Source organism: Pecten maximus, chromosome 2 (assembly GCF_902652985.1).
Source record: "Pecten maximus chromosome 2, xPecMax1.1, whole genome shotgun sequence".
Classification (NCBI taxonomy): domain Eukaryota; kingdom Metazoa; phylum Mollusca; class Bivalvia; order Pectinida; family Pectinidae; genus Pecten; species Pecten maximus.
In genome coordinates, this window is record NC_047016.1 from 3,399,435 (window position 1) to 3,421,485 (window position 22,051).

Sequence of the window (22,051 nt, forward strand, 5' to 3'; positions counted from 1 at the left end):
TTAAAATTCAACACTATCAATTCCAATACTCGACAGTGTCCCCAAAGAGACTCAGAATACCCTGCATACATAAAAACTATTATATTCAAAGACTTTTTCAGAGGAATTTGAGGCTAAAAAGTAAAGATTTAGGAAAAAAATCGGAACGAAGATTTAATACATGTATATAGATAGACAAGATTCTGAGCATGATTCCGCATGATAATTAATACCATTTGGCCGAACTTTTGATAGGATTTGAAGACAGAACACTTCAGATTTATATTAATTGAATTATAATTAGAATTATAAACAAAGAGACAACAGAGATATCGTTAATATGATAACTTATATATGTGACAGGAATCTAAACCAATACAAAAATATATTGCCCATGTTGTTATAACCAATCGTCTTATATTTCAAGTGAGTTATATGACATACCTACAGAAGCCAGTTAGGGTCACAGTGAAAAAATATATTATGTCGTAATAACGACTTAGTATCTCGTAATAACGACTTAGTATCTCATAATAACGACATAGTATCTCGTAATAACGACTTAGTATCTCGTAATAACGACTTAGTTATGTCGTAATAACGACTTAATATCTCGTAATAACGACATAGCTAAGTCGTTATTACGAGATACTAAGTCGTTATTACGAGATATTAAGTCGTTATTACGACATAGCTAAGTCGTTATTACGAGATACTATGTCGTTATTACGAGATACTAAGTCGTTATTACGAGATGCTAAGTCGTTATATCGACATAATATATTTTTTCGCTGTGACCCTAACTGGCTTCCGTACATACCCCAGTGTCACAACAATACACCAGTATATTTACATTTGCTCCGCATTTCCCCATTGACACACTGCTAAGAGGCAGTTGCCACCATACGCCTATAACACCCATTGCCTCAGGCTATAACATCCAGTGGGTCATGTGACATTAAAAAAGGCGGGATTTTTTTTATGTTGGTTTATTTTTTTCTAAGTTGACGAAAATGTTAAGACAGTGTAAATATAAGTATTGAACAGTGGTTTTAATGTTGTTATAGTCGATATGGCAGCAAGATGTATGGTGGGCAAATGTAGCATGGTAACCCTAACGTGTTCCCATGCCATTTGCCCACCATGCATCTTGCTGCCATATCGACTATAACAACTTTAAAACCATTGTTTATTGCTTAAATAACCCACATCTCCCACTGTAAAATGTCGGGTATACAGAAAGCTAAAGTACATTTGTTTTGCGAAGAGTTATTGGAGAAAATGAATACGTTATGTTACCTCCGATGGAAATCCTGTCTGATTGGGATAGACAATGTAGTCTGACGTCATGTTGGCGGCAAACAAGATACCAAAGTACGTAAAGGGAGACTGGTTTTGTTGTTTGATCTTGGAGTATGTTGTCCATACCTCCCCGATAGGTCCGACAGTGTTTGGGAAAGCTCTCTAAAACATGATAAAATATTACAATATACAAAATAGTTGTTCATGTTACTTAAAACAAAAACAAGGACGTATACGTATAGTTAATGTACATAAAGCCGAGGCTCTGTCACACGTTAGGTCAACGACACTTCCATATATCCTTGTGTTAAAACACATGACATGCAATAATTGGTGTACAAGCTACGTGAACGAGTTGATTTAATCACATTTATTTTGGTCATATTGATTTTCACGTCTAACAGAGATATACATTTTATAAGGCCCACAATGTCTCCTGATAAAATACCTTGATTAACTGTCGATCGATGGCCTTTGCAGGTTGAGATGGCTTCAAAATTAAACCGCCGTCATTGCAGCATCTGACAACATTGATGTTTATAAACATGCAACAATATCTATTTTTGTCAAACGTCTATTATGAAAACAACACAGACTTATATTCTCAGAGTATTTTGCCTTTTGGCAAGTATTAGAAAAACTGAAACTAATAACAAAATTATTACTGTTTTTGTGAAACACTGACAGATTTTGTAAGCATTAAACGATTACTGGTATTTTCGTTCGGAGATAGACGAGTATTCATGGAACCTCGTTTTAACCCACCGAGGAAAATGTAAATATTTTTCATGTTGAGTCAGCGAGCACCACCTGTCGCAATTATAGTTTCAAAATTTTAAACTGAGATACACTTTAAACATATAATGAAGATGCCATTGACTTATATAGTGTCGTAATAGCACAATAAAAAAGTCCTTGTTCTTCTTACGAATAATTATTTAATTGGTGTAGATTATCAATCAGTAGAAAAGTAGGAATTCCTACATGATATACCTCAACAGATCTTCTCTGTTAGTGGCGTTGAGTTTATCTCCCGGTCCGACCGGCCCAGTGCTCAGTGTGGACACGAGTGACTGGAGGGCTGGGTATGGCTCAGTTATATCTGTAAAATCAGGGTATAATGTCTGTAATGTCAGGGTATAATGTCTGTAATGTCAGGGTATAATGTCTGTGATGTCAGGGTATAATGTCTGTGATGTCAGGGTATAATGTCTGTAATGTCAGGGTATAATGTCGGTAATGTCAGGGTAAAATGTCTGTAATGTCAGGGTATAATGTCTGTGATGTCAGGGTATAATGTCAGTAATGTCAGGGTATAATGTCAGTAATGTCAGGGTAAAATGTCTGTAATGTCAGGGTATAATGTCTGTGATGTCAGGGTAAAATGTCTTTAATGTCAGGGTATAATGTCTGTGATGTCAGGGTATAATGTCTGTGATGTCAGGGTATAATGTCAGTAATGTCAGGGTATAATGTCAGTAATGTCAGGGTAAAATGTCTGTAATGTCAGGGTATAATGTCTGTAATGTCAGGGTATAATGTCTGTAATGTCAGAGTATAATGTCTGTAATGTCACGGTATAATGTCTGTATTGTCAGGGTATAATGTCTATAATGTCAGGGAATAATGTCTGTGATGTCAGGGTATAATGTCTGTAATGTCAGGGTATAATGTCTTTAATGTCAGGGTATAATGTCTGTAATGTCAGGTTATAATGTCTATAGTGTCAGGGTATAATGTCTGTAATGTCAGGGTATACTGTCTGTAATGTCAGGGTGTAATGTCTTTAATGTCAGGGTATAATGTCTGTAATGTCAGGTTATAATGTCTATAGTGTCAGGGTATAATGTCTGTAATGTCAGGGTATACTGTCTGTAATGTCAGGGTGTAATGTCTGTAATGTCAGGGTATAATGTCTATAGTGTCAGGGTATAATGTCTGTAATGTCAGGGTATAATGTCTGTAATGTCAGGGTATAATGTCTGTAATGTCAGGGTATAATGTCTATAATGTCAGGGTATAATGTCTATAATGTCCGGATATAATGTCTGTAATGTCAGGGTATAATGTTTGTGATGTCAGAGTATAATGTCAGGGTATAATGTCTGTAATGTCTGGGTATAATGTCTGTAATGTCAGGGTATAATGTCTGTAATGTCCGGATATAATGTCTGTAATGTCAGGGTATAATGTTTGTGATGTCAGAGTATAATGTCAGGGTATAATGTCTGTAATGTCAGGGTATAATGTCTGTAATGTCAGGGTATAATGTCTGTAATGTCAGGGTATAATGTCTGTAATGTCAGGGTATAATGTCTGTGATGTCAGGGTATAATGTCTGTGATGTCAGGGTATAATGTATGTAATGTCAGGGTATAATGTCTGTAATGTCAGGGTATAATGTATGTAATGTCAGGGTATAATGTATCTAATGTCAGGGTATAATGTCTGTAATGTCAGGGTATAATGTCTGTAATGTCAGTGTATAATGTCTGTTATGTCAGGATATAATGTCTAATGTCAGGGTATAATGTCGGTAATGTCAGGTTATAATGTCTGTAATGTCAGGATATAATGTCTGTAATGTCAGGGTATAATGTCGGTAATGTCAGGGTTTAATGTCTGTATAATCAGGGTATAATGTCTGTAATGTCAGGTTATAATGTCTGTAATGTCAGGGTATACTGTCTGTAATGTCAGGGTATAATGTCTGTAATGTCAGGTATAATGTCTGTAATGTCAGGGTATAATGTCTGTAATGTCAGGGTATAATGTCTGTAATGTCAGGGTATAATGTCTGTAATGTCAGGGTATAATGTCTGTAATGTCAGGGTATAATGTATCTAATGTCAGGTATAATGTATCTAATGTCAGGTATAATGACTGTAATGTCAGGGTATAATGTCTTTAATGTCAGGGTATAATGACTGTAATGTCAGGGTATAATGTCTGTAATGTCAGGGTATAATGTCTGTAATGTCTGGGTATACTGTCTGTAATATCAGGGTATAATGTCTGTAATGTCAGGGTATAATGTCTGTAATGTCAGGGTATAATGTCGGTAAAGTCAGGGTATGATATCTGTAATGTCAGGGTATAAAGTCTGTAATGTCAGGGTATAATGTCTGTAATGTCAGGGTATAATGACTTATGTCAGGGTATAATGTCTGTAATGTCAGGGTATAATGTCTGTAATGTCAGGGTATAATGTCTGTAATGTCAGGGTGTAATGTCTGTAATGTCAGGGTATAATGTCTGTAATGTCAGGGTATACTGTCTGTAATGTCAGGGTGTAATGTCTGTAATGTCAGGGTATAATGTCTGTAATGTCAGGGTATACTGTCTGTAATGTCAGGGTATAATGTCAGTAATGTCAGGGTAAAATGTCTGTAATGTCAGGGTATAATGTCTGTGATGTCAGGGTATAATGTCTGTAATGTCAGGGTATAATGTCGGTAATGTCAGGGTAAAATGTCTGTAATGTCAGGGTATAATGTCTGTGATGTCAGGGTATAATGTCAGTAATGTCAGGGTATAATGTCAGTAATGTCAGGGTAAAATGTCTGTAATGTCAGGGTATAATGTCTGTGATGTCAGGGTAAAATGTCTGTAATGTCAGGGTATAATGTCTGTGATGTCAGGGTATAATGTCTGTGATGTCAGGGTATAATGTCAGTAATGTCAGGGTATAATGTCAGTAATGTCAGGGTAAAATGTCTGTAATGTCAGGGTATAATGTCTGTGATGTCAGGGTAAAATGTCTGTAATGTCAGGGTATAATGTCTGTGATGTCAGGGTATAATGTCTGTAGTGTCAGGGTATAATGTCTCTAATGTCAGGGTATAATGTCAGTAATGTCAGGGTAAAATGTCTGTAATGTCAGGGTATAATATCTGTAATGTCAGGGTATAATGTCTGTAATGTCAGGGTATAATATCTGTAATGTCAGGGTATAATGACTTATGTCAGGGTATATATCTGTAATGTCAAGGTATAATGACTTATGTCAGGGTATAATGACTTATGTCAGGGTATAATGACTTATGTCAGGGTATAATGTCGGTAAAGTCCGTGTATGATTTATGACATCAATTGGAAAAAATCAACACAGAAAGATCTGAGGTGTCGAGTTAACAATAAGGGTATGTTAAAGATGAAGACTTCATACAAACAACATGAGTGTGACAATAATAACCGGATCTTTGATAAGTCCATGACTTTGTATATCTTTGATAAGACCATGACTTTGTATATGTTTGATAAGTCCATGGCTTTGTATATCTTTGATTAGTCCATGACTTTGTATATCTTTGATAAGTCCATGACTTTGTATATCTTTGATTGGTCGAAATGTTAAAATATCGGAATAGACAAAGTATGTAAAAAATACTTGTTGACTTCAATTTTTATTCTCAACGATATGCTCCCAACACCAATGTAACATATAAAGTTTTTTTTCAAATCTTTGACAAGCTTCATCTGAAATCTAAACTGATTTTTAATAAGCAATGTGTCCTTATAACGATTTACTATTTTGAGCTAGTTTAGACGTGCTAGTCGTGTTTTATATCTGGGTTTCCGGATCCTATGTTGAGCTAGTTTAGACGTGCTAGTCGTGTTTTATATCTGGGTTTTCGGATCCTATGTTGAGCTAGTTTAGACGTTTCCGGATCCTATGTTGATCTAGGTTAGACGTGCTTGTCGTGTTTTATATCTGAGTTTCCGGATCCTGTGTTGAGCTAGTTTAGACGTTTCCGGGTCCTATGTTGAGCTAGTTTAGACGTGCTAGTCGTGTTTTATATCAGCGTTTCCGGATCCTATGTTGAGCTAGTTTAGACGTGCTTGTCGTGTTTTATATCTGGGTTTCCGGATCCTATGTTGAGCTAGTTTAGACGTGATAGTCGTGTTTTATATCAGCGTTTCCGGATCCTATGTTGAGCTAGTTTAGACGTGCTTGTCGTGTTTTATATCTGGGTTTCCGGATCCTATGTTGAGCTAGTTTAGACGTGCTAGTCGTGTTTTATATCTGGGTTTCCGGATCCTATGTTGAGCTAGTTTAGACGTGCTAGTCGTGGTTTATATCTGGGATTCCGGATCCTATGTTGAGCTAGTTTAGATGTGCTAGTCGTGTTTTATATTTGGGTTTCCGAATCCTATGTTGAGCTAGTTTAGACGTGCTTGTCGTGTTTTATATCTGGGTTTCCGGATCCTATGTTGAGCTAGTTTAGATGTGCTAGTCGTGTTTTATATCTGGGATTCCGGATCCTATGTTGAGCTAGTTTAGACGTGCTTGTCGTGTTTTATATCTGGGTTTCCGGATCTTATGTTGAGCTAGTTTAGACGTGCTTGTCGTGTTTTATATCTGGGTTTCCGGATCTTATGTTGAGCTAGTTTAGACGTGCTAGTCGTGTTTTATATCTGGGATTCCGGATCCTATGTTGAGCTAGTTTAGATGTGCTAGTCGTGTTTTATATTTGGGTTTCCGAATCCTATGTTGAGCTAGTTTAGACGTGCTAGTCGTGTTTTATATCTGGGTTTCCGGATCCTATGTTGAGCTAGTTTAGACGTGCTTGTCGTGTTTTATATCTGGGTTTCCGGATCCTATGTTGAGCTAGTTTAGACGTGCTAGTCGTGTTTTATATCTGGGTTTCCGGATCCTATGTTGAGCTAGTTTAGACGTGCTAGTCGTGGTTTATATCTGAGTTTCCGGATCCTATGTTGAGCTAGTTTAGACGTGATAGTCGTGTTTTATATCTGGGTTTCCGGATCCTATGTTGAGCTAGTTTAGACGTGATAGTCGTGTTTTATATCTGGGTTTCCGGATCATATGTTGAGCTAGTTAAGACGTGCTAGTCGTGTTTTATATTGGGTTTCCGGATCCTATGTTGAGCTAGTTTAGACGTGCTAGTCGTGTTTTATATCTGGGTTTCCGGATCCTATGTTGAGCTAGTTTAGACGTGCTAGTCGTGTTTTATATCTGGGTTTCCGGATCCTATGTTGAGCTAGTTTAGACGTGCTAGTCGTGTTTTATATCTGGGTTTCCGGATCCTATGTTGAGCTAGTTTAGACGTGCTAGTCGTGTTTTATATCTGGGTTTCCGGATCCTATGTTGAGCTAGTTTAGACGTGATAGTCGTGTTTTATATCTGGGTTTCCGGATCATATGTTGAGCTAGTTAAGACGTGCTAGTCGTGTTTTATATTTGGGTTTCCGGATCCTATGTTGAGCTAGTTTAGACGTGATAGTCGTGTTTTATATCTGGGTTTCCGGATCATATGTTGAGCTAGTTAAGACGTGCTAGTCGTGTTTTATATTTGGGTTTCCGGATCCTATGTTGAGCTAGTTTAGACGTGCTAGTCGTGTTTTATATCTGGGTTTCCGGATCCTATGTTGAGCTAGTTTAGACGTGCTAGTCGTGCTTTATATCTGGGTTTCCGGATCCTATGTTGAGCTAGTTTAGACGTGCTAGTCGTGTTTTATATCTGGGTTTCCGGATCCTATGTTGAGCTAGTTTAGACGTGCTTGTCGTGTTTTATATCTGGGTTTCCGGATCCTTTGTTGAGCTAGTTTAGACGTGCTAGTCGTGTTTTATATCTGGGTTTCCGGATCCTATGTTGAGCTAGTTTAGACGTGCTAGTCGTGTTTTATATCTGGGTTTCCGGATCCTATGTTGAGCTAGTTTAGACGTGCTAGTCGTGTTTTATATCTGGGTTTCCGGATCATATGTTGAGCTAGTTTAGACGTGCTAGTCGTGCTTTATATCTGGGTTTCCGGATCAGTAGGTAGAACATTTATATGATGCCAAAGTCAGTGATGCTGTAGTAGTGAAGACATATCATCGATAGCAGAGTTGAAAGGTTTTGACAAATGAAACTTGAATGACATCAAAAACACTTGAAGTTATTTAAAGTGTTTGTTTTACTTAAATGTCAAGTTTTCCAAAAAATCAATACTTGAAACTAAAAGTAACCATGTGGAGGGTGTATCGTTACAACACATTACAAAATAACGTGTCCCCAGAGACAATCTCTGGCACTGTCGGGGTACACTAGATATGTCTTCGTATTGTGTCTCCCTATTTTCTGTCTTTGTATTGTGTCTCCCTAGTTTCTGTCTCTGTATTGTGTCTCCCTAGCTTATGTCTTTGTATTGTGTCTCCCTAGTTTTTGTCTTTGGTTTGTGTCTTCCTAGTTTCTGTCTTTATATTGTGTCTTCCTTGTTTCTGTTTTTTTGTGTGTCTCCCTAGTTTCTGTCTTTGTATCGTGTCTCCCTAGTTTATGTCTTTGTTTTGTGTCTCCCTAGTTTCTGTCTTTGTATTGTGTCTCCCTAGTTTCCGTCTTTGTTTTGTGTCTCCCTAGTTTCTGTCTTCGTATTGTGTCTCCCTAGTTTCTGTCTTTGGTTTGTGTCTTCCTAGTTTCTGTCTTTGCTTTGTGTCTCCCTAGTTTCTGTCTTTGTGTTGTGTCTCCCTAGTTTCCCTTTTTGTTTTGTGTCTCCCTAGTTTCTGTCTTTGTATTGTGTCTCCATAGTTTCTGTCTTTGTATTGTGTCTCCCTAGTTTCCGTCTTTGTTTTGTGTCTCCCTAGTTGCTGTCTTTGTATTTTGTCTCCCTAGTTTCTGTCTTTGGTTTGTGTCTTCCTAGTTTCTGTCTTTGATTTGTGTCTCCCTAGTTTCAGTCTTTGTTTTGTGTCTCCCTAGTTTCTGACTCCATAGTTTCTGGCTTTGTATCGTGTCTCCCTAGTTTATGTCTTTGTATTTTCTCCCTTGTTTCTGTCTTTGTAATGTGACTACCTAGTTTCTGTCTCCTTGTTTCTGTCTTTGTATGGTGTCTCCCTAGTTTCTATCCACCTTGTTTCTGTCTTTGTATTGTGTCACCCTAGTTTATGTCTTTGTATTGTGTCTCTAGTTTTTCTCTTTGTATTGTGTCTCTAGTTTCTGTCTTTGTATTGTGTCTCCCTAATTTCTGTCTTTGTATTGTGTCTCCCTAGTTTATGTCTTTGTATTGTGTCTCTAGGTTTTCTCTTTGTATTGTGTCTCTAGTTTCTGTCTTTGTATTGTGTCTCCCAATTTCTGTCTTTCGTTTGTGTCTCCCTAGTTTCTGTCTTTGGTTTGTGTCTCCCTAGTTTCTGTCTTTGTGTTGTGTTTCCCTAGTTCCTATCTTTGTATAGTGTCTCCCTGGTTTTTGTCTTTGTATTGTGTCTCCCGAGTTGATGTCTTTGTATTGTCTCCCGAGTTGATGTCTTTGTATTGTGACTACCTAGTTTCTGTCTCCTTGTTTATGTCTTTGCATGGTGTCTCCCTAGTTTCTATTCACCTTGTTTCTGTCTTTGTATGGTGTCTCCCTAGTTTCTATCCACCTTGTTTCTGTCTTTGTATTGTCTCCCTAGTTTCTGTCTTTGTGTTGTGTCTCCCTAGTTTCTGTCTTTGTATAGTGTCTCCCTGGTTTTTGACTTTGTATTCTGTCTCCCTAGTTTCTGTCTCTGTATGGTGTCTCCCTAGTTTCTATCCACCTTGTTTCTGTCTTTGTATTGTGTCCCTAGTTTTTGTCTTTGTATTGTGTCTCCCTAGTTTCTGTCTTTGTATGGTGTCTCCCTAGTTTCTATCCACCTTGTTTCTGTCTTTGTATAGTGTCTCCCTGGTTTTTGACTTTGTATTGTGTCTCCCTAGTTTCTGTCTCCCTAGTTTCTGTCTTTGTATTGTGTCTCCCTAGTTTCTGTCTTTGTATTGTGCCTCCCTAGTTTCTGTCTCTGTTTGTGTCTCCCTAGTTTCTGTCTTTGTGTTGTGTCTCCCTAGTTTCTGTCTTTGTATTGTGTCTCTCTAGTTTCTGTCTTTGTATTGTGTCTCCCTAGTTTATATTTTTGTATTGTGTCTCCCTAGTTTCTGTCTTTGTATTGTGTCTCCCTAGTTTCTGTCTTTGTTTTGTGTCTCCCTAGTTTCTGTCTTGGTATTGTGTGTCCCTAGTTTCTGACTCCCTAGTTTCTGCCTTTGTATCGTGTCTCCCTAGTTTATGTCTTTGTATTGTCTCCCTTGTTTCTGTCTTTGTAATGTGACTACCTAGTTTCTGTCTCCTTGTTTCTGTCTTTGTATGGTGTCTCCCTAGTTTCTATCCACCTTGTTTCTGTCTTTGTATTGTGTCTCTAGTTTTTCTCTTTGTATTGTGTCTCTAGTTTATGTCTTTGTATTGTGTCTCTAGTTTTTCTCTTTGTATTGTGTCTCTAGTTTATGTCTTTGTATTGTGTCTCCCTAATTTCTGTCTTTGTATTGTGTCTCCCTAGTTTATGTCTTTGTATTGTGTCTTTAGTTTTTCTCTTTGTATTGTGTCTCTAGTTTCTGTCTTTGTATTGTGTCTCCCAATTTCTGTCTTTGGTTTGTGTCTCCCTAGTTTCTGTCTTTGGTTTGTGTCTCCCTAGTTTCTGTCTTTGTGTTGTGTTTCCCTAGTTCCTATCTTTGTATAGTGTCTCCCTGGTTTTTGTCTTTGTATTGTGTCTCCCTAAATGATGTCTTTGTATTGTCTCCCTTGTTTCTGTCTTTGTAATGTGACTACCTAGTTTCTGTCTCCTTGTTTCTGTCTTTGTATGGTGTCTCCCTAGTTTCTATTCACCTTGTTTCTGTCTTTGTATGGTGTCTCCCTAGTTTCTATCCACCTTGTTTCTGTCTTTGTATTGTCTCCCTAGTTTCTGTCTTTGTGTTGTGTCTCCCTAGTTTCTGTCTTTGGTTTGTGTCTCCCTAGTTTCTGTCTTTGTGTTGTGTTTCCCTAGTTCCTATCTTTGTATAGTGTCTCCCTGGTTTTTGACTTTGTATTGTGTCTCCCTAGTTTCTGTCTTTGTATTGTGTCTCCCTAGTTTCTGTCTCTGTTTGTGTCTCCCTAGTTTCTGTCTTTGTGTTGTGTCTCCCTAGTTTCTGTCTTTGTATTCTGTCTCCCTAGTTTCTGTCTTGGTGTTGTGTCTCCCTAGTTTCTGTCTTTGTATAGTGTCTCCCTGGTTTTTGTCTTTGTATTCTGTCTCCCTAGTTTCTGTCTTTGTGTTGTGTCTCCCTAGTTCCTATCTTTGTATAGTGTCTCCCTAGTTTCTGTCTTTGTGTTGTGTCTCCCTAGTTTCTGTCTTTGTATAGTGTCTCCCTAGTTTCTGTCTTTGTGTTGTGTCTCCCTAGTTTCTGTCTCTGTTTGTGTCTCCCTAGTTTCTGTCTTTGTGTTGTGTCTCCCTAGTTTCTGTCTTTGTATTCTGTCTCCCTAGTTTCTGTCTTTGTGTTGTGTCTCCCTAGTTCCTGTCTTTGTATAGTGTCTCCCTAGTTTCTGTCTTTGTATAGTGTCTCCCTAGTTTCTGTCTCTGTTTTTGTCTCCCTAGTTTCTGTCTCTGTTTGTGTCTCCCTAGTTTCTGATGTGGTTTTCGTTTCACGTATCAAATTTCTGTCTTTTTGTATTTTATCCTTTTCTTAACATTAAAACGATTCAGACAAGTATTTCACCGCTGATATTGATAGAAAATCGAAATAATTTTACTTTCGTCAGTAATTTTTGAAAGCACGACTCGAACGTACATATGTATCTGTAAATCGAAGACGCCTATTTTCCTACATGGCTCAATTATTTTATCTCTAATTTGTCTGCATGGGTCCAGCGTTTCATTTATATACAATTCAATTATCTTGTCTGAGGAATGTTTCATAAAAATTTAAATATAAATAGATTGATTCCTTTCTACGTAATTGAGTTATACTGGAGCTTATTTTGTAGCCACCAACTTTTTATCTTTTTTTTTTAATATGAGATAATTGCTACGTAACTCGATCTCCAGACTTCCTGAAGCATTTCACTCGGATTGGCTTGAGAACGTATATCGTAGGTGAGCAGTGTACTCTTAGTAAGGTAAACAGCGTACTCTCGGTCAGGTGAGTATCGTACTCTCGGTCAGGTGAGCAGTGTACTCTTAGTCAGGTGAGCAGCGTACTCTCAGTCAGGTGAGCAGTGTACTCTCGGTCAGGTGAGCAGTGTACTCTCGGTCTTGTGAACAGTGTAGTCTCGGTCAGGTGAGCAGTGTACTCTCAGTCAGGTGAACAGTGTACTCTCGGTCAGGTGAACAGTGTAGTCTCGGTCAGGTGAGCAGTGTAACTCTCTGTCAGGTGAAGCAGTGTACGTCTCGGTCAGGTGAGCAGTGTCACTCTAGGTCAGGTGAACAGTGTACTCTCGGTCAGGTGAGCAGTGTACTCTCGGTCAGGTGAAGCAATGTACTCTCAGTCAGGTGAACAAGTGTACTCTCGGTCAGGTGAGCAGTGTACTCTCAGTCAGGTGAGCAGTGTACTCTCGGTCAGGTGAAGCAGTGTACTCTCAGTCAGGTGAGCAGTGTACTCTCGGTCAGGTGAGCAGTGTACTCTCAGTCAGGTGAGCAGTGTACTCTCGGTCAGGTGAGCAGTGTACTCTCAGTCAGGTGAGCAGTGTACTCTCAGTCAGGTGAGCAGTGTACTCTCAGTCAGGTGAACAGTGTACTCTCGGTCAGGTGAGCAGCGTACTCTCAGTCAGGTGAGCAGTGTACTCTCAGTCAGGTGAGCAGTGTACTCTCAGTCAGGTAAGCAGTGTACTCTCAGTCAGGTGAACAGTGTACTCTTAGTTAGGTGAACTGTGTAGTCTCGGTCAGGTGAGCAGTGTACTCTCAGTCAGGTGAGCAGTGTACTCTTAGTCAGGTGAGCAGTGTACTCTTAGTCAGGTGAGCAGTGTACTCTCGGTCAGGTGAGCAGTGTACTCTCGGTCAGGTGAACAGTGTACTCTTAGTCAGGTGAGCAGTGTACTCTCGGTCAGGTGAGCAGTGTACTCTTAGTCAGGTCAGCAGTGTACTCTCGGTCAGGTGAGCAGTGTACTCTCCGTCAGGTGAGCAGTGTACTTTCAGTCAGGTGAGAAGTGTACTCTCAGTCAGGTGAGCAGTGTACTCTCAGTCATGTGAGCAGTGTACTCTCAGTCATGTGAGCAGTGTACTCTCAGTCAGGTGAACAGTGTACTCTTAGTCAGGTGAGCAGTGTACTCTCAGTCAGGTGAGCAGTGTACTCTCGGTCATGTGAGCAGTGTACTCTCGGTCAGGTGAACAGTGTACTCTCAGTCAGGTGAGCAGTGTACTCTCGGTCATGTGAGCAGTGTACTCTCAGTCAGGTGAGCAGTGTACTCTTAGTCATGTGAGCAGTGAACTCTTAGTTAGGTGAACAGTGTACTCTCGGTCAGGTGAGTAGCGTACTCTCAGTCAGGTGAGCAGTGTACTCTCAGTCAGGTGAGCAGTGTACTCTCAGTCAGGTGAGCAGTGTACTCTTAGTCATGTGAGCAGTGAACTCTTAGTTAGGTGAACAGTGTACTCTCGGTCAGGTGAGTAGCGTACTCTTAGTTAGGTGAGCAGTGTACTCTTAGTTAGGTGAACAGTGTACTCTCAGTCAGGTGAGTAGTGTACTCTCAGTCAGGTGAGCAGTGTACTCTCAGTCATGTGAGCAGTGTGCTCTTAGTTAGGTAAACAGTGTACTCTCAGTCAGGTGAGCAGTGTACTCTTCAGTCAGGTGAGCAGTGTACTCTCGTACTCTCAGTCAGGTGAGCAGTGTACTCTCCGTCAAGTGAACAGTGTACTCTCGGTCAGGTGAGGAGTGTACTCTCCGTCAGGTGAGGAGTGTACTCTCGGTCAGGTGAGTAGCGTACTCTCGGTCAGTTGAGCAGTGTACTCTCAGTCAGGTGAGTAGCGTACTCTTGGTCAGGTGAGAAGTGTACTCCCGGTCAGGTGAGCAGTGTACTCTCGGTCAGGTGAACAGTGTACTCTCAGTCAGGTGAGTAGTGTACTCTCAGTCAGGTGAGCAGTGTACTCTCAGTCAGGTGAGCAGTGTACTCTCGGTCAGGTGAGCAGTGTACTCTCGGTCAGGTGAGCAGTGTACTCTCGGTCAGGTGAACAGTGTACTCTCGGTCAGGTGAGTAGTGTACTCTCAGTCAGGTGAGCAGTGTACTCTCGGTCAGGTGAGCAGTGTACTCTCAGTCAGGTGAGCAGTGTACTATCGGTCAGGTGAGCAGTGTACTCTCGGTCAGGTGAGCAGTGTACTCTCGGTCAGGTGAGTAGTGTACTCTCAGTCAGGTGAGCAGTGTACTCTCGGTCAGGTGAGCAGTGTACTCTCAGTCAGGTGAGCAGTGTACTCTCAGTCAGGTGAGCAGTGTACTCTCAGTCAGGTGAGCAGTGTACTCTCAGTCAGGTTGACAGTGTACTCTCGGTCAGGTGAGCAGTGTACTCTCAGTCAGGTGAGCAATGTACTTGGTCAGGTGAGCAGTGTACTCTCAGTCAGGTGAGCAATGTACTCTCGGTCAGGTGAGCAGTGTACTCTCAGTCAGGTGAACAGTGTACTCTCGGTCAGGTGAGCAGTGTACTCTCAGTCAGGTGAACAGTGTACTCTCAGTCAGGTGAACAGTGTACTCTCGGTCAGGTGAGCAGTGTACTCTCAGTCAGGTGAACAGTGTACTCTCAGTCAGGTGAACAGTGTACTCTCGGTCAGGTGAACAGTGTACTATCGGTCAGGTGAACAGTGTACTCTCGGTCAGGTGAACAGTGTACTCTTAGTCAGGTGAGCAGTGTACTCTCGGTCAGGTGAGCAGTGTACTCTCGGTCAGGTGAGCAGTGTACTCTCGGTCAGGTGAGCAGTGTACTCTCGGTCAGGTGAACAGTGTACTCTCAGTCAGGTGAGCAGTGTACTCTCGGTCAGGTGAGCAGTGTACTCTCGGTCAGATGAGCAGTGTACTCTCGGTCAGGTGAGCAGTGTACTCTCGGTCAGGAGAGCAGCCAGCGTACATTATATGTACATGTTTCTTTGCATAATTCTACTCTCGATTTCACAAAATGACATATTACCCGGTTAGCGGGAGTTGTGAAGTGTTACCGGAAAAGCAGGAGTTGTGGCATGTTACCCAGATATCGGGAGTTTTGACGTATTACCTGGAAAGAGGGAGTTATGACGTGTTACCCAGAAAGCGGGCTCTGTGACGTGTTACCCGGTTAACTGGAGTTGTGACGTGCTACTTGGATAGTGGGAGTTTTGAAGTGTTACTCGGATAGCGGGAGTTTACTTATTACCCGGATAGCGGGAGTTTACTTATTACCCGGATAGGGGGAGTTTACTTATTACCCGGAAAGCGGGAGTTTACTTGTTATCCGGATAGCGGAAGTTTACTTGTTATCCGGATAGCGGGAGTTTACTTGTTACCCGGATAGCGGGAGTTTACTTGTTACCCGGATAGGGGGAGTTAACTTGTTATCCGGATAGCGGGAGTTTACTTGTTATCCGGATAGCGGGAGTTTACTTGTTACCCGGATAGCGGGAGTTTACTTGTTACCCGGATAGCGGGAGTTTACTTGTTATCCGGATAGTGGGAGTTTACTTGTTATCCGGATAGCGGGAGTTTTGAAGTGTTACCCGGATAGCGGGAGCTTACTTCTTACCCGGATAGCGGGAGTTTCCCTGTTGAGTTTTAGTTGTCCAGAACGTGTCCTTGTACGGTGCCAGTCCCATCGCGTCGGCAAAGATGGATGAGACCCCGATTTTCCACTGGTCATCCACAAGGTGGTAATCTTCACTTACTCGTGCCTACAGCAAGAAAAGGAAGCTGTAAGTTATTTGTCTCATCCACTCTGTGATAATTCTCAATCATCATAAAAGATGTAGTACACAATCAGTTATACAGTGATTACTCCTCGATATGTGTATGTATGGATTTAACCGAAATATCATTATCCACTTAAGATCATTAATATCAACATTAAAACAAACAAATAACCTTCCTTGGTGCTATGATAGTTACATACACTGAATTTGAATTCTTATTATTGACTTGGTTGTTTTCATTATCAACCTGGTGGTTTCTTATTATAGACCTGGTGGTTCTTATTATTAACCTGGTGGTTCTTATTATAGACTTGGTGGTTCTTATTATTGACCTGGTGGTTTTCATTATCAACCTGGTGGTTCTTATTATTAACCTGGTGGTTCTTATTATTGACCTGGTGGTTCTTATTATTGACCTGGTGGTTCTTATTATTGACCTTGGTGGTTCTTATTATTGACCTGGTGGTTCTTATTATTGAACCTGGTGGTTCTTATTATTGAATTGGTGTTTCTTATTATTGACCTGGTAGTTCTTATTATAGACTTGGTGGTTCTTATTATAGACCTGGTGGTTCTTATCATAGACTTGGTGGTTCTTATATTGACCTGGTGGTTCTTATTATTGACCTGGTGGTTCTTATTATTGACCTGGTGGTTCTTATTATTGACCTGGTGGTTCCTATTATTAACCTTGTGGTTTTTATTATAGACTTGGTGGTTCTTATAATTGACTTGGTGGTTCTTATTATTGACCTGGTGGTTCTTATTATTGACCTGGTGGTTCTTATTATTGACCTGGTGGTTCTTATAATTGACTTGGTGGTTCTTATAATTGACTTGGTGGTTCTTATTATTGACCTGGTGGTTCTTATTATTGACCTGGTAGTTCTTATTATAGACCTGGTGGTTCTTATTATAGACCTGGTGGTTCTTATTATTAACCTGGTGGTTCTTATTATTGAATTGGTGGTTTTATTATTGACTTGGTGGTTCTTATTATAGACTGGGTGGTTCTTATTATTGACCTGGTGGTTCTTATTATTGATCTGGTGGTTCTTATCATTGACCTGGTGGTTCTTATTATAGACCTGGTGGTTCTTATTATTGACCTGGTACTTCTTATTATAGACTTGGTGGTTCTTATTATAGACCTGGTGGTTCTTATTATTAACCTGGTGGTTCTTATTATTGAATTGGTGGTTCTTATTATTGACTTGGTGGTTCTTATTATTGACCTGGTAGTTCTTATTATTGACCTGGTGGTTCTTATTATTGACCTGGTGGTTCCTATTATTAACCTTGTGGTTTTTATTATAGACTTGGTGGTTCTTATAATTGACTTGGTGGTTCTTATTATTGACCTGGTGGTTCTTATTATTGACCTGGTGGTTCTTATTATTGACCTGGTGGTTCTTATAATTGACTTGGTGGTTCTTATAATTGACTTGGTGGTTCTTATTATTGACCTGGTGGTTCTTATTATTGACCTGGTAGTTCTTATTATAGACCTGGTGGTTCTTATTATAGACCTGGTGGTTCTTATTATTGACCTGGTACTTCTTATTATAGACTTGGTGGTTCTTATTATAGACCTGGTGGTTCTTATTATTAACCTGGTGGTTCTTATTATTGAATTGGTGGTTCTTATTATTGACTTGGTGGTTCTTATTATTGACCTGGTAGTTCTTATTATTGACCTGGTGGTTCTTATTATTGACCTGGTGGTTCTTATTATTGACCTGGTGGTTCTTATAATTGACTTGGTGGTTCTTATAATTGACTTGGTGGTTCTTATTATTGACCTGGTGGTTCTTATTATTGACCTGGTAGTTCTTATTATAGACCTGGTGGTTCTTATTATTGACCTGGTGGTTCTTATTATTGACCTGGTAGTTCTTATCATAGACCTGGTGGTTCTTATTATAGACCTGGTGGTTCTTATTATTAACCTGGTGGTTCTTATTATTGAATTGGTGGTTTTTATTATTGACTTGGTGGTTCTTATTATAGACTGGGTGGTTCTTATTATTGACCTGGTGGTTCTTATTATTGATCTGGTGGTTCTTATCATTGACCTGGTGGTTCTTATTATAGACCTGGTGGTTCTTATTATTGACCTGGTAGTTCTTATTATAGACTTGGTGGTTCTTATTATAGACCTGGTGGTTCTTATTATTAACCTGGTGGTTCTTATTATTGAATTGGTGGTTCTTATTATTGACTTGGTGGTTCTTATTATTGACCTGGTAGTTCTTATTATTGAATTGGTGGTTTTTATTATTGACTTGGTGGTTCTTATTATTGACCTGGTGGTTCTTATTATTGAATTGGTGGTTCTTATTATAGACCTGGTGGTTCTTATTATAGACCTGGTGGTTCTTATCATAGACTTGGTGGTTCTTATAATTGACTTGGTGGTTCTTATTATTGACCTGGTGGTTCTTATTATTGACCTGGTGGTTCCTATTATTAACCTTGTGGTTTTTATTATAGACTTGGTGGTTCTTATAATTGACTTGGTGGTTCTTATTATTGACCTGGTGGTTCTTATTATTGACCTGGTGGTTCTTATAATTGACTTGGTGGTTCTTATAATTGACTTGGTGGTTCTTATTATTGACCTGGTAGTTCTTATTATAGACCTGGTGGTTCTTATTATTAACCTGGTGGTTCTTATTATTGAATTGGTGGTTTTTATTATTGACTTGGTGGTTCTTATTATTGACCTGGTGGTTCTTATTATTGACCTGGTGGTTCTTATTATTGACCTGGTGGTTCTTATTATAGACCTGGTGGTTCTTATTATTGACCTGGTGGTTCTTATAATTGACTTGGTGGTTCTTATAATTGACTTGGTGGTTCTTATTATTGACCTGGTGGTTCTTATTATTGACCTGGTAGTTCTTATTATAGACCTGGTGGTTCTTATTATTGACTTGGTGGTTCCTATTATTGACTTGGTGGTTCTTATTATTGACTTGGTGGTTCTTATTATTGACCTGGTGGTTCTTATTATTAACCTTGTGGTTTTTAATATTGACTTGGTGGTTCTTATCATAGACTTGGTGGTTCTTATAATTGAATTGGTGGTTCTTTTTATTGACCTGGTGGTTCTTATTATTGACCTGGTGGTTCTTATTATTGACCTTGTGGTTTTTAATATTGACTTGGTGGTTCTTATCATAGACTTGGTGGTTCTTATAATTGAATTGGTGGTTCTTATTATTGACCTGGTGGTTCTTATTATTGACCTGGTGGTTCTTATTATTGACCTGGTGGTTCTTATTATTGACTTGGTGGTTCTTATCATAGACTTGGTGGTTCTTATAATTGACTTGGTGGTTCTTATTATTGACCTGGTGGTTCTTATTATTAACCTTGTGGTTTTTAATATTGACTTGGTGGTTCTTATCATAGACTTGGTGGTTCTTATAATTGAATTGGTGGTTCTTATTATTGACCTGTTGGTTCTTATTATTGACCTGGTGGTTCTTATCATTTACCTGGTGGTTCTTATAATTGACTTGGTGGTTCTTATTATTGACCTGGTGGTTCTTATTATTAACCTTGTGGTTTTTAATATTGACTTGGTGGTTCTTATCATAGACTTGGTGGTTCTTATAATTGAATTGGTGGTTCTTATTATTGACCTGGTGGTTCTTATCATAGACCTGGTGGTTCTTATCATTGACCTGGTGGTTCTTATTATTGACATGGTGGCTTTTATTATTAACCTGGTGGTTCTTATCATAGACCTGGTGGTTCTTATTATTGCCCTGGTGGTTCTTATTATTGACCTGGTGGTTCTTATCATAGACCTGGTTGTTCTTATTATTGACCTGGTGGTTCTTATTATAGAACTGGTGGTTCTTATCATTGACCTGGTGGTTCTTATTATCAACCTGGTGGTTCTCATTATCAACCTGGTGGTTCTTATTATTGACCTGGTGGTTCTTATCATTGACCTGGTGGTTCTTATTATCAACCTGGTGGTTCTCATTATCAACCTGGTGGTTCTTATCATTGACCTGGTGGTTCTTATTATAGAACTGGTGGTTCTTATCATTGACCTGGTGGTTCTTATTATCAACCTGGTGGTTCTCATTATCAACCTGGTGGTTCTTATTATAGACCTGGTGGTTCTTATTATAGACCTGGTGGTTCTTATTATCAACCTGGTAGTTCTTATTATAGAACTGGGGGTTCTTATTATAGACCTGGTGGTTCTTATAACTGAATTGGTGGTTCTCATTATCAACCTGGTGGTTCTTATCATAGACCTGGTGGTTCTTATTATTGACCTGGTGGTTCTTATTATAGAACTGGTGGTTCTTATTATAGACTTGGTGGTTCTTATCATAGACTTGGTGGTTCTTATCATAGACTTGGTGGTTCTTATCATAGACTTGGTGGTTCTTATAATTGAATTGGTGGTTCTTATTATAGACCTGGTGGTTCTTATCATAGACTTGGTGGTTCTTATTATAGACCTGGTGGTTCTTATTATAGAATTGGTGGTTCTTATCATAGACCTGGTGGTTCTTATTATTAACCTGGTGGTTCTTATTATTGACCTGAAGCAGAGACTGAAGGGAAAGTATCATCATATCGCCAAATGTAATAACGTATGTAATATTTCCAGCTTTTTCTAGCTGAAATGTCCTTCTAACTTAATGTTGTACATTACATGACCTCTACATATTAAGGCTGTAGACCTACAGTGATACTGCTGATGACACCTGGGATAGGGAAATATCAATCTTGTCTAGACAGTAGTAGTCTCTATACAGTAATGATAAACCGGTATGGTCCACATATAATTTCATTTCTAGCCATTTATCTGGCTGACATTTCTAGTATGAACATACTCTAATAGCCTCCTGATATTTTTTCCTTCTGAAGTCGATTGAAGACACGACGTCTGTATAATGTATCATGTTATGTAGATGTAGAATATGTTCATCTTAAAGCATCTCTATGTTTTAACAACGCATACAGTTTGACAAAATTACAGAAATGTGTTGAATGAATATACCCTAATGATCATATATTGTGATAATCAATACCGCAGTCTTTCATAATTGCAATCTAAACCGGGAAAATACCCAATAATGTGGGTTTCTAATGCAGTACTCCACACTATTCGCGGAAAATATGTTATACACGCATGCGCAAACAGATTTGTTTTGGAGAATGGCGGACATCCAATAACGATGAATGTATGTGTTACAGAAAGTTTTCAAAAACGTCAAATTGAAACATCAAAATGTAAATTATTGTAGATACTCGAAATATTACCATCGCTTTTACCTGAACATGATGCAAACTATGTTTTTATTAATCAAAACGAAATTTTGTTCGCTAATTTTTTCTCTATAATTCACACTTAAAACTTGATGATAACTGCAATACATAATAACTGATATGGTGAGTTAAGTGTATAGTAATCTCAATGGCATTCATCAATATGTAATAAGGTGAAAAAGAGAGAAAATTTTGTAAAAGTTCCGTATTATACATAAGGTCGAGCTTTTAACCTGTTTAACAGCTGGGTTTTATATGAGAAGAAATGATAGTTACTTGTGTAACAGATGGGTTTTATATAACAAGAAATGATAGTTACCTGTGTAACAGCTGGGTTTTTCAGACTTTGCAGGGCGTGTCTAGGGAGAGCCATACAGTACTGTATAGTGATGTTATGGTTCTGAGCCGCGTCATTCATCTGTTGTAACCATCGCTCACCAAGCGTAAGGTCAGTCTGAAGGGCAACCGTGCCGATGGTCTGAATGTTCAGCCAGTCCTACAATAATTAAAATAATCTAAGAAATATATAAGTATCGATTTGGTTATTGATTATATGAATAGTGCAAAGAGACACACAAGGTAAGATATAGTGGACACTGTTTTAGATAAAGGGACGAGCGACAGTACATAACGTACCTATAAATATACCAGTCAGGACAGGAGCAAGTCTATGGGGATTAAGTACTATAAATATACCAGTCGGGACAGGAGCAAGTCTATGAGGATTACGTACTATAAATATACCAGTCGGGACAGGAGCAAGTCTATGAGGATTACGGACTATAAATATACCAGTCGGGACAGGAGCAAGTCTATGAGGATTACAGACTATAAATATACCAGTCGGGACAGGAGCAAGTCTATGGG

At 39.2% G+C, this 22,051-nt stretch overlaps 1 protein-coding gene across 1 annotated transcript in view; it reads right to left on the reverse strand.

The window, feature by feature from the left end:
* LOC117345186 overlaps positions 1 to 22,051 on the reverse strand; it is a 66,834-nt gene that overhangs the window by 1,592 nt on the left and 43,191 nt on the right. Inside the window, exons 11-15 of the mRNA XM_033908194.1 lie at positions 21,504 to 21,680; positions 15,718 to 15,862; positions 2,275 to 2,383; positions 1,730 to 1,802; positions 1,279 to 1,443 (exon numbers count right to left, since the gene is read on the reverse strand). Of these exons, the coding sequence (XP_033764085.1) occupies positions 1,279 to 1,443; positions 1,730 to 1,802; positions 2,275 to 2,383; positions 15,718 to 15,862; positions 21,504 to 21,680 (669 nt within the window). The remainder of the gene's footprint in view (positions 1 to 1,278; positions 1,444 to 1,729; positions 1,803 to 2,274; positions 2,384 to 15,717; positions 15,863 to 21,503; positions 21,681 to 22,051) is intronic.